Below are 14,162 nucleotides of genomic sequence, written 5' to 3' on the forward strand. Positions count from 1 at the left end.
TGGATGAGGCAAGATTAATACAGCAAGAGAGCTGTCTCTCTGAAACTAACTGTGGCTCTAAAATTCTTGGATTTCACAATCAAAAACTCTGATGAAAATGTGGCTATTGCAGCAATCTGTAGTGAAACTGACTTAGTAGGTATCGATGAAGGGAGTTATAGATCCTACGGATAGCCGACAGTCACCATTTAACATAAAAACTTCCTGACCTCTGCTTCTCGTCAGCAGAATGGGGAATAATGACAGTCTCAGTGGGCCTCCTGTGGAATTTCAAATGGGAGTGAGAAATGAGGTGATTCAATCAGTGGGAAAAGGTCAAGTGCATGCAGATTCACTCTCCCTCGCCTTCTCCATTCCTTTTCCCCCAGTTCACTGGCAAAGCAATCAGGGTAAAGGTTGTTATTTCTTCTGCTGCAGCCAGTGACCACACTTAAAAATTCATCTAAAAAACCCTCCCCTTCTCACTTTTTCAACCAGAAAGCGGCCGTCGAGGTGCTGTGCCGCAAACTGATATGGCCAGCTAATTCTGCTGTTATGTTCCACACCGTCTCAGACAACAGTAGAGGAGAGGTGGCTGGAAGTCGTTACCTGAGCATATTACCGAGATTTAGTGGAAGAGAAGCAGCTAAAAAGCAAGGCCAAACTAATGGCTCTGGCACCTCTGCCTGCAGAGGCACAGGGCTATTAGGAAAACTACAATTCCCTGGTGAACCTCTGTGTCATGTCCTGAGGCTGAGTGTGACAAGGCCTGGTTGTCTCTGTCGATCAAGCTCTAGGAGGGCTAAACCCGGCCTGACATGGAATGAACCTGGGATATCAGGCTCCGTGGGAAATTTCATTTACACCTGGCTGATTGGCACAGTGGGCCTCTGGGCTGTTGTCACAGAGGGCTATGGCTACAGGTGCGCTAGTCTGTTACCGTGTGCAACAAGGCAGAATTGGGCATAAATTCACATCTACACCAGAATTGATTGGAGGCTGAATTCACCAGGAAACATCCTGAAATTTTCCTGTTTCTTTCTGATTTTATAAAAAATGATTGAGGTTATTTTATCCTAAAAGTATACCCAGTCACTATGTTTGTGCTTGGACTTGAACACCTGGTTCAGCCTGAAGTCTGAACCAATGACAGGACAAATCTGGGAGCAGCAGTGAGCCATGCGGGCAGCATCTACAGTCAGCCCAGATAAAATGTGCACACACAGTGTGACAGCTTCTTTCTGAGAAAATGTCATCTTGGCACAAATGCGACTGCTAAGGAATTAAACAAATAAAAATCTGCCGAAATCTGAAAAATAACCAGGCAGAAATATCTCCATCAGCCAGTCAATTGACAGATTCTGGACCTGTTATTCTTAAGCTGACATGTGGCAGAGTAATTGGAGTCTGGGCAAAGAGGAGAGGCAGAGTGGCGGAGTAGAGGTGGGGGCTGATGGAGCCTCCTGTCCAGCCACCTCAGTCTTACTCATTGCTGGGAGGGTTAAAGTTTCCTTTCCCTTACAGGTGAAAGGTTTTAAGTGAAGATGCACAGAGAAATTGTTTGGTGATCAGACCCTTGAATGGCCCTCCTCGATAACCAACTGGTTGGAAACTAGAAATAGGATCTTTATCCGATCAATAAATGTGCTACAGATCAGTGCTACCAGGTAGCACTGAAAAACACACCCTTCTGTGTGGATGTCGCCACTGCAGGAAGGTGATTCAAAGTTAGCTATTTTCAGCATCAGTGAGGGTTTTAAAGATGAAGTTAAAAGAAGCACAAATTACGTAAGCAGATTCCTCGATGTTCTCTCAGCCTGCCACTTTACTTTTAAACATGGATTACAGGACATTAAACATATAACAGTAGAGATACCCTGTTTTATCTGTTTGTTTAAGTTCAATTCTGCCTGTCACGGGACAGGCCAGATTAGTAACTGTTCCAAGTCCTTTGGAAATCTCACAGTTAAGGTAAGGATCTACTGACCTCTAAGAGATAATATTGCATTATTGTGCTGTATTTAGTTCTGTCCATCTTTCCATTAAGTTTGACCGGCTTCCCTGTCTCTGCTAAAGGAAAGCATCTCCAGAGCACCACCATGTTTCACAGTGGAAACGTTGTATTCAGGTCGACGTTCAGTGTTAGTTTTCCACCAGAGCTCTTGGAGATTTAGATTTAAAGTTATATTTTATTTGACTAACATGTTTCTCCTGACTGGAAATAATTAATGTGTTGGAGTGACCCGGCCAGAGCACTGACTTGAATCTGATAAAGAATCAGTGGAGGGAACAAAGGATAAGGGTGAAGGCAAGGAGGCCTCTGAACCTCAAAGACTCAATACCAAAATACCAGTGGAAGCATGTTAAAAGATGATCACCCAATTATAACGAAGGCTAGACAAAAATATCTTATAATATTCCCCACATTTTATTTTGTGTATCACTAAAATGGTAAATGAGATAACCTGTAATTCTTTTTTTTGGGGTTTTATTAATAAGTACCTCTGTGCCATAACCTGGAGGATTTTACTGTATTTGTATTTGTTGTGGGCTGCTTTTGGTAAATCTTTTTTTATTGTTTTTTACTATAAACATTGTATTGTTAGGATAGCTTACCAATGTAAAAACACTAATTTGTTTTCATTTATAGTTTTTATAGAAGTGGTTTTACAAAATCAGTGATCCGAAATCGGCCACAAAAACTCAGATTGGTGCATCTCCAGTTGAAATGTTTACCTTGAGGCCCACAGATCAGAGGGAGACAATCAAGAGAAGAGATGAGTGAAAAACAGGAGATGGCCACTGGCTACGGATGGTTGGGGTCAGTGCCATCCATTCACCCCCTCTCTCCCTGCAGGGCCTCTCCCTCATCTGTCTGGATGGTGCCCTCTCTCTGGGGCATGACAATGTGAGAGGCCCTGGCTCCGCTGCCGTCTCTGCCTTTCATGTCTCCATCTAGGGCAGCAGTATGGAGACATGAAGCGGAGGATGAAGTAGAAGATGGGGGGTGGGGGGAAGCTACAAATGTCACCCATAAGCGGGGATTTAATTAAAAATGACAGGGGTTGGTGCTGGAGAGTACAGCCACATATGCGTGGAATTTGGGTGCAGTGAAAAAGCAAGTGCCTATGATTTATAATTGAAGTAATGCTCTACACTCCTTTTAATTCTACAGCCAAAGGGAAAAATATCAAAAGGCTGCCCCTTCGAGGCTAATCCGATATGATATTTTTAAGGGCAGGCGGTCAATAGCTCTCTGAAAAGCCTGGTTCCCTGTCTCCCTTTCTGCTTCTGTCTTTTCTCCACTTGTCTGTCTCTCCCTATCTCCCTCCTTTCTCTCCCTGTGCAGTGCACTCCTCGCTCTCCAGTACATCACCCCGCCCCTTTCAAAGCCCAGACTCTGAGCGGGCTGTGATAATGGAAACATCCCGCTCTCCGCCTCCCGTTTCTCCTGCTAAGCTCTGCGCGCTCGGGGGAAATTGATTGTCTGGCTAGCCGATCTGAGCGCTTCCAGCTGATGGTAGAGCCAGTTAAGTCCTTTTTTATTGAGGGTATGAGGGATTTTTAATGGGAGTCGCATCAATGAACTGTGCAGCCACTCAGCATCTGCATACAGGGGTTTTTCTTTAAAAAAAAAAAAGAAGCTTTTTCTCGTGCTCTTATCCCAGCTGCTTACACAAACACACACACACACATACACTTAAAACGTTTGAGTAAAGGACAGCAGATGCAAATGGCACACCTCACTCTTTCCTCCCCGCAAGGTAATCCCCCTCCTGTGGTCTCACTCCCATCTATTTGAAGACTGTTCTTCTCTGCAGCCTGGGTCATCTTACCCATGACCAGCATCCATTCTGGCAAAAACTGGGCCACTACCAATCTGTCACGAGCACCCGGCTCTGTGTGGCGACCTGAGTTTGCCTGGTCCAGCAGCCAGACCCACCGTCTGCTTTTCTGCACCCCTTCTGGGTCTGGATGAACAATTGCCTTATTGAGGCCAAGTACTGCATAGTGGTGGAAATCCAACACTAACCACCCCCTCCCACCCGAGGACAGAAAGAAGGCTATTATGTCCAAACATCCTCATTATGAACCTTGGACTCGACCGCTGCAGTAGTCCTTCAATCAAAAGGTTTAACAGGTGGGGAAGTGGAGATAGACATAGAGGGTAGGTAAGAGGGAGGGGAAAGACTGGAGACTGTTCTTTTTCTCTATCGATTTGAGTCCTAACTCACACTGGCTGCTCCTCAATAAAGAACCTTGAGAGGAAGTGGGCTAATCCTGTGAAATTGGAAGTAGGGAATCGATTAAGAGCACTATTGAGGATTTCCTCCATTTCTCCTTCTTCCCCCTCCCTCTTTTTGCCTTTACTAATTTTATTTTCAACAGTCAGTCTCCACCCCCCTTTGTTCACCTTTCCCTGAAACTTCATTAGTGAACATGGGTGAACCTTTACTCAGATAAAGAGCCAAACCTTCCAACCGACCGCAGAGCTTTATAATCTCTTAAGTTTCCTCTCTCTTTCTTAGCTCCTTATGGATCACCCCTACAGAAATGAGAAAAAAGCCAACCACAGATCTGAGGACATAAGTAGCACACGGTCACCTTGTTGATGCTGGCCCCTACAACAGGCTACTGAAGTGTGATTTTAAGTTGAGAAGTAGCTAATTGGCCAGCAAGAAGCTGAGAATGAATCAATCCATAAAAACTACTCTTACAGCCGAATAAATCTACTGCCTTGCAAAAGTATTCATACCTTTTGCACTTTCACATTTTGTCACGTTACAATTACAAACCTGATTGTGTTTTATTAGGATAAGTAGTGGATTTTTTTTTTTTACAAATACAAATATAAAAAGTATGGCTTCCATTTTTATTCACCCCCTTTTCTGTGATACCCCAAAATAAAATCCTGCAAAGAAGCTCCAGATCTACAGCTCAGGTAGGAGAATCTGCTGAAAGGATAACGATTTGTCATGCACTCTATGAATCTGGCCTTTATGCAAGAGAAGGAAGAACAAAGCCAATGTTAAAAGTAAGATACAGAAAACATTTGTTGAGGGCATAGCAAACATGTGGAAGAAAGTGCATCAGTCAGATGGAATAAAACCTGAATTTATTTTGGGATACATGCATAACCCTAAATGTACAGGTAAACATTTCACAGCATCATAAATATACCATCCCCAGGGTGAGTATTGTGGTAAACCAGCATCATGCTGTGGGACGCTTTTTTCAGTAGGGACATGGAAGCTGGTCAGATGAATTGAACTAAATACAGGGTAATCCTGGAAGAAAGACTGCTAGAGGATGTAAAAGACTTGAGAATGGGGGGACAACAAAAAATGTACGCCATACTTAGTTTTAGCAGTAATAAACTTTGAAAGCCATGTATGGTACTTTGTGTTGGTCGATTGCAGAGATCCTGCTATTCTCACACATCCTCTGTAAGTTTTGGTTAAAACGGCAAGATTCTAGCTCTTGTGTCCTCCAGAAGGATTTGTAATCAACTTGAAGGAGCTCGTGGATTTGCCACATAAACAACAGCTGTTATATGTTCAAGGATTGTTGAATATGGAGAAAATTAACCGTTCTCTCACTTATTAAAAAGGTGCTGTTCTAAAACGGCTTTTAAGTTAAGGAGAAATGTACTTTCCTGAAAGCTGCAGCTCTCTCTAATCCCAAACTGGTTAGAGCTAGCTCTGTGAGGTCTTTTACAGTTTTCCACCCTCACTTTGTCCACCTTTGTCCCTTTACACCATTTTGTGAGCGGACAGAGGACGGTGCTCGGGGAACATGCACAGCAGCTGCCACGCTTTAGATGAGGCCAGCACGGCCAGGGCCAGACACTGTAAATGTTTACAGACCCTCAGGGTCAGCAGGGCCAGTGAGGCACGTTAAACAGTGTCTGTTCAGCTCTGTTGTCACAACTGCACAATCAGCAGTGTTAAACAGCCTCCCCCATAATGAGTAGCCAAACAACTCGGCAATCCAAGGTCTAAGTGCAAATTGAATAAAATTTTAATTTAGAATTCCAGAGAGAGGTGAGGGAACAATGGGACAACAATGGAAACTTTTCTTTCACCTCACTGTCTGGGTTAACCCCTGACTTCCATCATTCAACATGAGCAGCAGATTAAATACAAATGACAAACACACAGGGTTCCTGCACATCTGTCAAGAGGAAGCTCCAGGCTTTTCCAGATTTCTCAGTCCTTAAGTTCCTTGTGAAATGTAAAATGCTAAAATTCCACATGACTTTATGACAGGTATTTTTACAGTGTGGAGAGAAGGAAAGAACGGTGGAAAGACACAGGGAAGACAGGGAAGGATGAAAAGAAATAAGGAAAGAAATCACATTAGGAAGGAATGAAGGTAGAAAGAAAGGAGAGAAAGACAGAAAGAAGGCATGTAGGACACAATGATGGAAGGACCAAAGAAAGGATGGAAGGAAAAAAGGAAAGCAAGATGGAAGAACACAAGGAAGGAAAGAAGGAAGGACAAACACAAGGAAGGAAAGAAAGTAAGGTAGGATACAAGGAAGTACTTACCCAGACCCGGAAAGTACTGAAATCAAATACCAAATTTTTCCAGACTTTTTCAGACTGTGTAGGAACCCTAAACATAGGTGTCTCTCATTATTTAGCTGGAGGAGAGCTGAACACTTGACCTCCACCACTCCCTCGTGCCGTTAACTTACATTTCCGTCCAAGGACTTGCGGCGGCTCCAAGGTCTTGCTGGCACACACTGGGTGCTGGGGTGGAGGATTCTGCCTCCTCTGCAGACAGGCCAGCATGGCGAGGTGGGCACAGTACTACAGCCGGGGGAGTTCTGCGGACAACCTAAGGCAGGGTGAGAAAAACAGGGAAGGACGTTAAAGAGAGTTAGATACGAGGTCAAAGCTGTGCACGGCCTGGTCTGGCAAGCCATCAGGGGCCTTCTCACCGAGGATTTAATTGGGAAGCATAGCTACAGCTGCCTGCCTCTCAGCTCTGTGTGCTGAATGATAAACACACACCTGCAAAGTGTGGAAGTGGGGGTGGGTGGACACTGTAGACACAGGAGCAGAGCAGAGTCCAGAGCAGTCACTCTGCAGCTTCAAACAGCATATCCACACAGCCATTCAACCGCATCTCCTGTCTGTGAAACCATGCCCCAAACAAACCTACAGAATAACATAGAAAATAGCAACACTCAGCCACATCAGGCCACATTCTTTCCAGGGCAGTGTAGATGTGGTGATTGATGGCGTTTCTAAGGAGAGCAAAAAAAGAAAAGGTAGTGCTGAGAAAACAGCAGTCTGTCTGCTACGACTTAACATGCAACAGCTCTGGGGGACTGTCAAGGAAGGCCTGGGGCCCCCGAGCTGTGTCTGTATGTATGTGTTGAACTGTACAGTTGCATGTGAAAGTGCGTGTATGTGAGCAGATGTAATGGGATGGGAGGGGAGAGACTGCCAACCATATATCAGGGCTAGTGACGGCACTAATCAATCTCCCTCTAGGCCATAAATCTCCAACTCTCCTTCCCACCGCCACCGTCACTCAGGAACAGGGAGGCAGAGGCGACTGGTCTCCTCTCAAAAAGCCCATCACATTCCCAGAGGAAACACAGGACGTGGTCAGATATAAATATGAATATATATATGAAAGAAAGCTAAATAACAACCCTGAACAATCAGAAACCATGGAGGCTATCATTCATCAGGAGCATCGCTGTGTCACATAACACAATGATGACTGATTACAAAGTCTTCCACTTGCACTATATGGCAGATAAAAGCACCCGAAGCAACTATTTAAGCCCAGAGAGTGTTTTTCTAAGATAACAATCCAGAATTACTCCTCTATTGTTTAGTCAGCGTGTCTTGTTGCATGCTTTCACTGAAGCCCAGTTTCACCTACAGAAGACATTGGTCACATTTGGGCGGGGGGGGGGCCTAGTGGTTAGAACAGGAGGTTTGTGTTCCAGAGGGGACACAAGGGGCCAGGTTCGTATCCCACAGATTACCACTCTGGGTCCCTGAGCAAGACCCTTAGCCTCAGAATGCTCCCCGGGCGCCGCACAATGGCAGCCCACTGCTCCCTATAGGGATGGGTTAAATGCAGAGGACAAATTTCGTTGTAATGTACATGTGCAATGACCAATAAAGATGATTATTATTATTATTTATAAGGGAAAAAAATGGGTTGTGGCTTTAATCTCAGCTCTGACTGCGTGTGAGTCTCTTTTTCCAAACTGATGGATTTGAAAAAAGAGACTGAACCACTATTGCTTCCATCTAAGCTGGTCTCCTCCCATATTAAAACACAGAGCAGAGGCAAATATTTCATCTGTGCTTTCAGTCTCCGGCTACGATGCGTGGCAGACTATTGAAAAAGTATTTCACACGCACATGTCACAGCCTAGTCCTCTGCTATTTATTTTCTCAGTGAATCACTAAACGAACATTTAGCCACCTGCCATCAGTCCATTACTGGCGTTCATAGATTATCATTGTATTATGAAAGAAAACAATTGCAGTGATTACAGGATGAATTAATGGCAGCTCATACAGCTCTGGCTGCTCTTCTTGCTCTTTTAAAGGCTATACAAATGCAGAACACTGCTGCAAATGGTCATAAATTTTGAAGCATTGAATCAAAAGAGCTCCGCAAATGACATAATGTACCTGCATTTGATCAAAGTGCAAAGTATAAAACAACTCCACATACTTTTGCAAGTTCAAAGACTGATCTAATAATTATTTTGGCCCAGCTGAACCACAGCATTCCAATCAGGCAAAAACCGGTACCGGTGGTGGTCTGCTGAACCAAGTGCTAGAGCATCGAATCTGTCGAGCGGTTATTTAACAAAAATAATTGGTACCAAGTCACAGCTGAATTGCTCGTCCACTGAGTGAGACCGAGCACAGGTACAAGGGAAGGAGCGCAGCAGAGTACACATCCAGTACCATTTTAACATGCAAACATTGAACAGCGTCATGTGTGTTGTCCACACTGCCTTCGTATGATTTCCTACTTCGCAGCAATCTAAGCGGGACAGGCAATATGCTTCATTTGAAGTAAGCAGGTGGTGCCTCTAAAAGACAACAATATATCGGTCACTTCTTTTATTGATTAAAATAAGTTAGCCCAAGCTAGCTACTTAAAAATAAGATAATAAGAATTTTAACAGCTCTTTCAAAGAAATGGATCTCGAAGATCTGTCTCCGTTTAAACTGTCGTAAATCTCATCTCTGCATCACAGTGTGCAGCTGACTCCTGCGGTGAACCCAGATTATGCTTCTTTTGGACTAAAAAACACACCAGAGATGTACATTTTTCACAACAGCTTCCTACTGGGCAATAATGTGCCGGTTTGTCAACTATCAGCTCACAACAGATGAGGAAAGAGCTAAAATAGAAGAACAAAGTAGCACCTAATGCTAAGTAAGTTAACTTTTAGCCATGTATGCGGTCCTCAGAAAGGTCTAATTTCTGTGTTCAACTTGTTGCCATCTTGGCAGATTCCTTGGACTACTGGTACTACAGCCGGAGGTCTGCCTCTGCTCATCAGGGCAGCTAAAATAGTAATACGGGACTGACAGAGAAACCATGAGTACAGGATCCAAAATGGCTGTGTCCATATAGAGTGTAGCGAATGCTGCCAGTAAAATGATAACTTGTATCTCATTACACCATTGGCACCTAAAGTGCTGTAAAATATATATATATATATATATTTATACATGTGAATATGATGTTTTGTGTTTGAAGGCATAAAATATGGAGGAATACTGTACATTATTATTAACTTGTATTGCTTATATTGGTTAGCACCAAATAAATAGATAATTCCACTATTTTTTTACATGTAACTAAAAGGCTCCCAACTTGGGTGTGACTGACTGGATTCTTGAAAACTGTATCTAGTTTCTAATTGTAGTATTTTTTTAAACGTTGGTTGTTCTTGGCAAAATTTGTTCAAACTAATACAAATCTATTTAGAAATGTTATTTTGCCCCAATGACTAGGCAATCATGATCATGATTTTACTGTTATTTTTAATATTGCTGCAAAACTAGTATGACAAAAACTAGTGTTTAATTTATTCTCAAACTTTGCACATAAATTGAAATTAGATACTATAATTCTAAGCTGTAGGTTAGGGTTTTTACATCCCCTGATTACAAATACCAAATCTTTACTACAACCATTTTGCTTGGCTTGTCTTTGAGTAATATATCCCAAAATTAAGTATGGCAGACAAGCACATCTAATTGCTGTACGACAGTAGAATGATTTCCTTGGGTTTAATAGTTAAAGATCAGGAGCAAGACCTAAAAACATGCAAATAACATGCAAAATATGTTTTTTAGGCTCTGTTTTTTATAAAACTGTCTTCTTAGGACATTATGGTTGACCCTGGACCCTGAGGCTGCTTCGATGCACTTAACACCTGAAGTCACGTGAGCATTTTTAAAGCCTGTCACCAGCAGCACAAAACAACACTTTTAGCACAAAGTGACAGTGAGAAAAGCACTCAAATGCATCTCCCTGAAAAATCTAAGCAAATTAAATCTCCAAACAGCCTCAGTTCACCCTCTCTCTCTCTTTAACACACACATACGCTGCAGATGGAAAAGAGGGACCACTCTATGTCTCGCCAGGTGCTCAGGAAAAAAAAAAGAGGTCGCTCACAGTGCCATTTCCTCTCGCACACAGGCAGCCCTGGCCCAAACACACTGGTACTTTGAGCTCATTACTGGCTATTCATATAATCCTTTCTCTGTGTTCTCTCTGCAAGGATACTAATTTCCCAACGAGCCCTTCCTCACAGTCCATTTGTTCAAAGATAGCGGTTGAGAGAGGGGAAGCAGACACGTGGTGGAGACTGAGACTAAAAGCTGGTCTTAACGGGGAGGGCTGGGAGGTGGTGGGGGAGGGATGCCAGCACACTTTTCCCCTCCCTGAAATGAAAGACAATCGTGTAACTACCCTCCATTTTTCTCCATTTGCTGTGCACCAAATGTATTCGGCGGCATTATACTTTGCTAAAGGAGACTGGCTCTTTTTTTCAATTCAATTTCGGGAACCAATTTACTGCTATTATTGCCTTTAAGAGCGAGGTAAAAGGAGCAAGTCTTCAGCTTGTTTGTCATGTCCCCCTTTTCCCCCCATCTCCTCCCATTAGGTTATTGTGCTACTTAGCAGATGTCCATCAGTGGCAGGAAATTATCCCCGAAACCAAACGCCTGTGACCCATCACCCAGCTGCCCTGAAAACAGCCCGTCTTACCGAGGTCAATCTCTGTGAAGGTACTGGGCTTTCTGAGTGCATATGTGTGTGTGTGCATGCACACCCAGTGCTCAGAAACAGCACCTGCACTTCACTCACACATCAAATCCACCAGTTCTCCTATTACACCACTAGCATAGATATCTCAAAAGCTAGGATGTCTATCGGCTCCATCCCCGTTCTGCTAATGCCGCTGCAGGGTTTGCAATGGAGGCGGGAGGATCAGTCCCTCAAGATGAGGGAATTAGCTGGAATCAAGAGGCGGTGGGCTTGGCAGAGGGCTATTTCTTAGTTAAAAGGTTCATAAACTGCAGAGGAGATCAGAAGACATGGCTCTCTGCACCTAAAGCTGTCTACTCAGATAAGCATCCTGCCAAGTGCGGGGTGGAAAAGAGTGGTCATGGGTGACAAACGCTGTGTGTGTGTGTGTGTGTGTGTGTGTGTGTGTGTGTGTGTGTGTGTGTGTGTGTGAGGTGTCTGAGGTACACATGTTTCAGGTGAAAGAGTATGGCAGATGATATTAACTGTAGTACCTTTTGGTTTCACATGAACAGTTACTAAATAAAGATTTGGTTTTCATGCATCATGCAGAAGTCTCCTCATAGTTGTGTATCTGCAACCAACATCAGTGTTTAAGGCTAAAGTATGAAGGTTGCCCTGGCAATCAGGCAACTTTTATGTCTATTTCATTTGTCTTGTTCCTCACCTAAATTATCTTTACAGTTTTTTAAATGTATAACAGCTTCTTAAGCTCAGGCAAGTGCTCTTTTTCTCATCGCCAGAAGGAATGTGGTTACGCTCACTGTGCTATTGCCATATATTCCAATTATTGCTCTCAGGGACAACCTTGCAGGCGACTGTAACAAGGAGAGAAGGCATTTGATTATCCCACAGATTGCGGTAGACACAAGCATTTTTTTTAAGACAAAAAACTAGCTTATTATTTTCGACAGGACCACAGGAGCCAGGCCCTCTGCAGTGTGAGCTACTTTGCAAACTGGTAAAACAGATTCAACACATTTGTTGTTATCTGCTGGTGTGCTATAGCAACTTTCAGCAATGTTTGTCTGCAACACTTTGTGCATAAAAGTATTTCTACAACTTAGCCAAGCACAGAAGAATTTGTGTGCTCACAGATATTTCAGTCATAAATGATTTTATAGTTTGCATAAATTAAAGAAGAATTGCCAAAAGTGGCAATAATTTCCTTCAAAAAAGTTTAAAATGTTGGTTCACTACTACATAGATATTTGCAAAATATTAATAATTTTGAATAAAGTCAACTACAGATGCATCAGTCAGAATGTTGGGTCCGATTTCTGATCTCTTTTTATACAGTTTTTCAGCTACAAACCTGAAACCAGTTCAGGCTTCCTGTTACCTGCAAAAAGTCTCTCTCCCTCTCCCTTGCAGCCTGAATCACAGAAATGTCTTGAAATGTCTTAGAAAACATAGTTTCTTTTAAAGTAGTGTCTTACATCTTCTGTACTTTTTCTGACTTCATTGTGAAACACCTCACAGATATTGAAATACCTAACACTGGGTCTTCTCCAGTAAGTAATAGTGGTGTCAGCATAACCGGTTAGACCTGATAGTAAAAAAAAAAAAAAAAAAAAGGTATTTGAGTTTCTGACCGGCCACTCAAACTGAAAATGCGCTGATTCTGGTCGCCCTTAGGTTTTTTGGTGCATCCTTAGAATCAACCAATATCCATGTTCTTCTCTCTGTAGGGTGGTGTTGCATGTAGAGCACTAAAACCTCTCTTCTTATTAGGAACTTCAGTCTTCAAGCTGTTTTCCCTATGCCAGATTAGAAACATAAATACTCATATAGAAAATATAATGTAATGTTCTACATAAAATCACTATAAGTCAAGCTTCAATTTCCAAGTATTAGGAGCCTGGCAGAGAGCCTACATAATGCGTTGGGGCGTGGTTTCAGCCCAACTGAATGGTGACCCTGCCGTCTCACAATGGGACGCCCCATGCAGTGCTTTTAACAAGCTGCTGTGTCTCCCCTCTTAATAAGCCCAAACAAGTTAATCCAATCGACACACTCAAACCCTTTCTGTTTCTTTAACAAGGCACTGCCTCTACCCTGTTAATCCCCAGCTCCCCCTTCTCTGTCACCATACCGTCACATGAATGAAGGCAGAGTGAAAGCCTCCATTAGGAAGGGACCAGCAGGAACCCCCCAGCACCCCACCGCCCATTTCAGCTCTGCACTTTCCACACAGCAGCGCTAAATAATTTGCGCTCATACTGTATATTCAAAACACCCACACATTAAATGTGTGCATGTGCCTGATATAAAACTGCTCTATTTAGATGGGGGGGACACAATGAGAGGGTTATGCTAGCCGACCCCGGTCCACATACAGCCAACAACGAAATTGCACACAAACAAAAATTCAGAGGGGACGTTTGCCAACAGGCAACAGTCTCTGGAACATAAAAAAGACATTGTTAACAAACCGTCACGGCTTCACAAACAAGGGCCACTGATTCCCTTACAATTGAAGCCCTGGATGCACTCACCCACCAGCTCTGCACAACCTCACACCAGCACAATAAATAACCTGCACAACAAAAGGCCATTGTGTGCAAAAGGCCCACAGTTTGGACATCATTGCCATGATATACAGTGCTGGAAAAGCATATTGACAGCTAAGCATTATAAATATATACGTGATGTACTGTTTGCATGTCAGTATTATGGCGGCTTATACAGCCCTGCGTGCCGAGAAGTCGTTTTTATAACATGTTTCTCTGCAGATGAAGGGCAGCTTGGCAAAAACACTCATCTGCTAGCTTTCCATATTCAAGTCAGCTTCAATAGCTTCACCCATGGGATGAAGGGTGAGGAATGTCTGGCAGTCCAATCACAGTGAGTCGTCTGTCATC

General features: G+C 43.2%; 1 protein-coding gene across 2 annotated transcripts in view; it reads right to left on the reverse strand.

Moving 5' to 3' along the window:
* Positions 1-14,162, reverse strand: part of fam222aa (family with sequence similarity 222 member Aa) — a 65,308-nt gene that overhangs the window by 23,039 nt on the left and 28,107 nt on the right. Inside the window, exons 2-3 of one of the 2 annotated variants that reach the window (XM_047381308.1) lie at positions 6,999-7,145; positions 6,680-6,822 (exon numbers count right to left, since the gene is read on the reverse strand). In XM_047381308.1, coding sequence (XP_047237264.1) covers positions 6,680-6,776 — 97 coding nt within the window. In that variant the 5' untranslated portion in view covers positions 6,777-6,822; positions 6,999-7,145. The remainder of the gene's footprint in view (positions 1-6,679; positions 6,823-6,998; positions 7,146-14,162) is intronic. The other variant, XM_047381307.1, reaches the window with a different exon arrangement.

Source organism: Girardinichthys multiradiatus, chromosome 12, assembly GCF_021462225.1.
Source record: "Girardinichthys multiradiatus isolate DD_20200921_A chromosome 12, DD_fGirMul_XY1, whole genome shotgun sequence".
Classification (NCBI taxonomy): Eukaryota; Metazoa; Chordata; class Actinopteri; order Cyprinodontiformes; family Goodeidae; genus Girardinichthys; species Girardinichthys multiradiatus.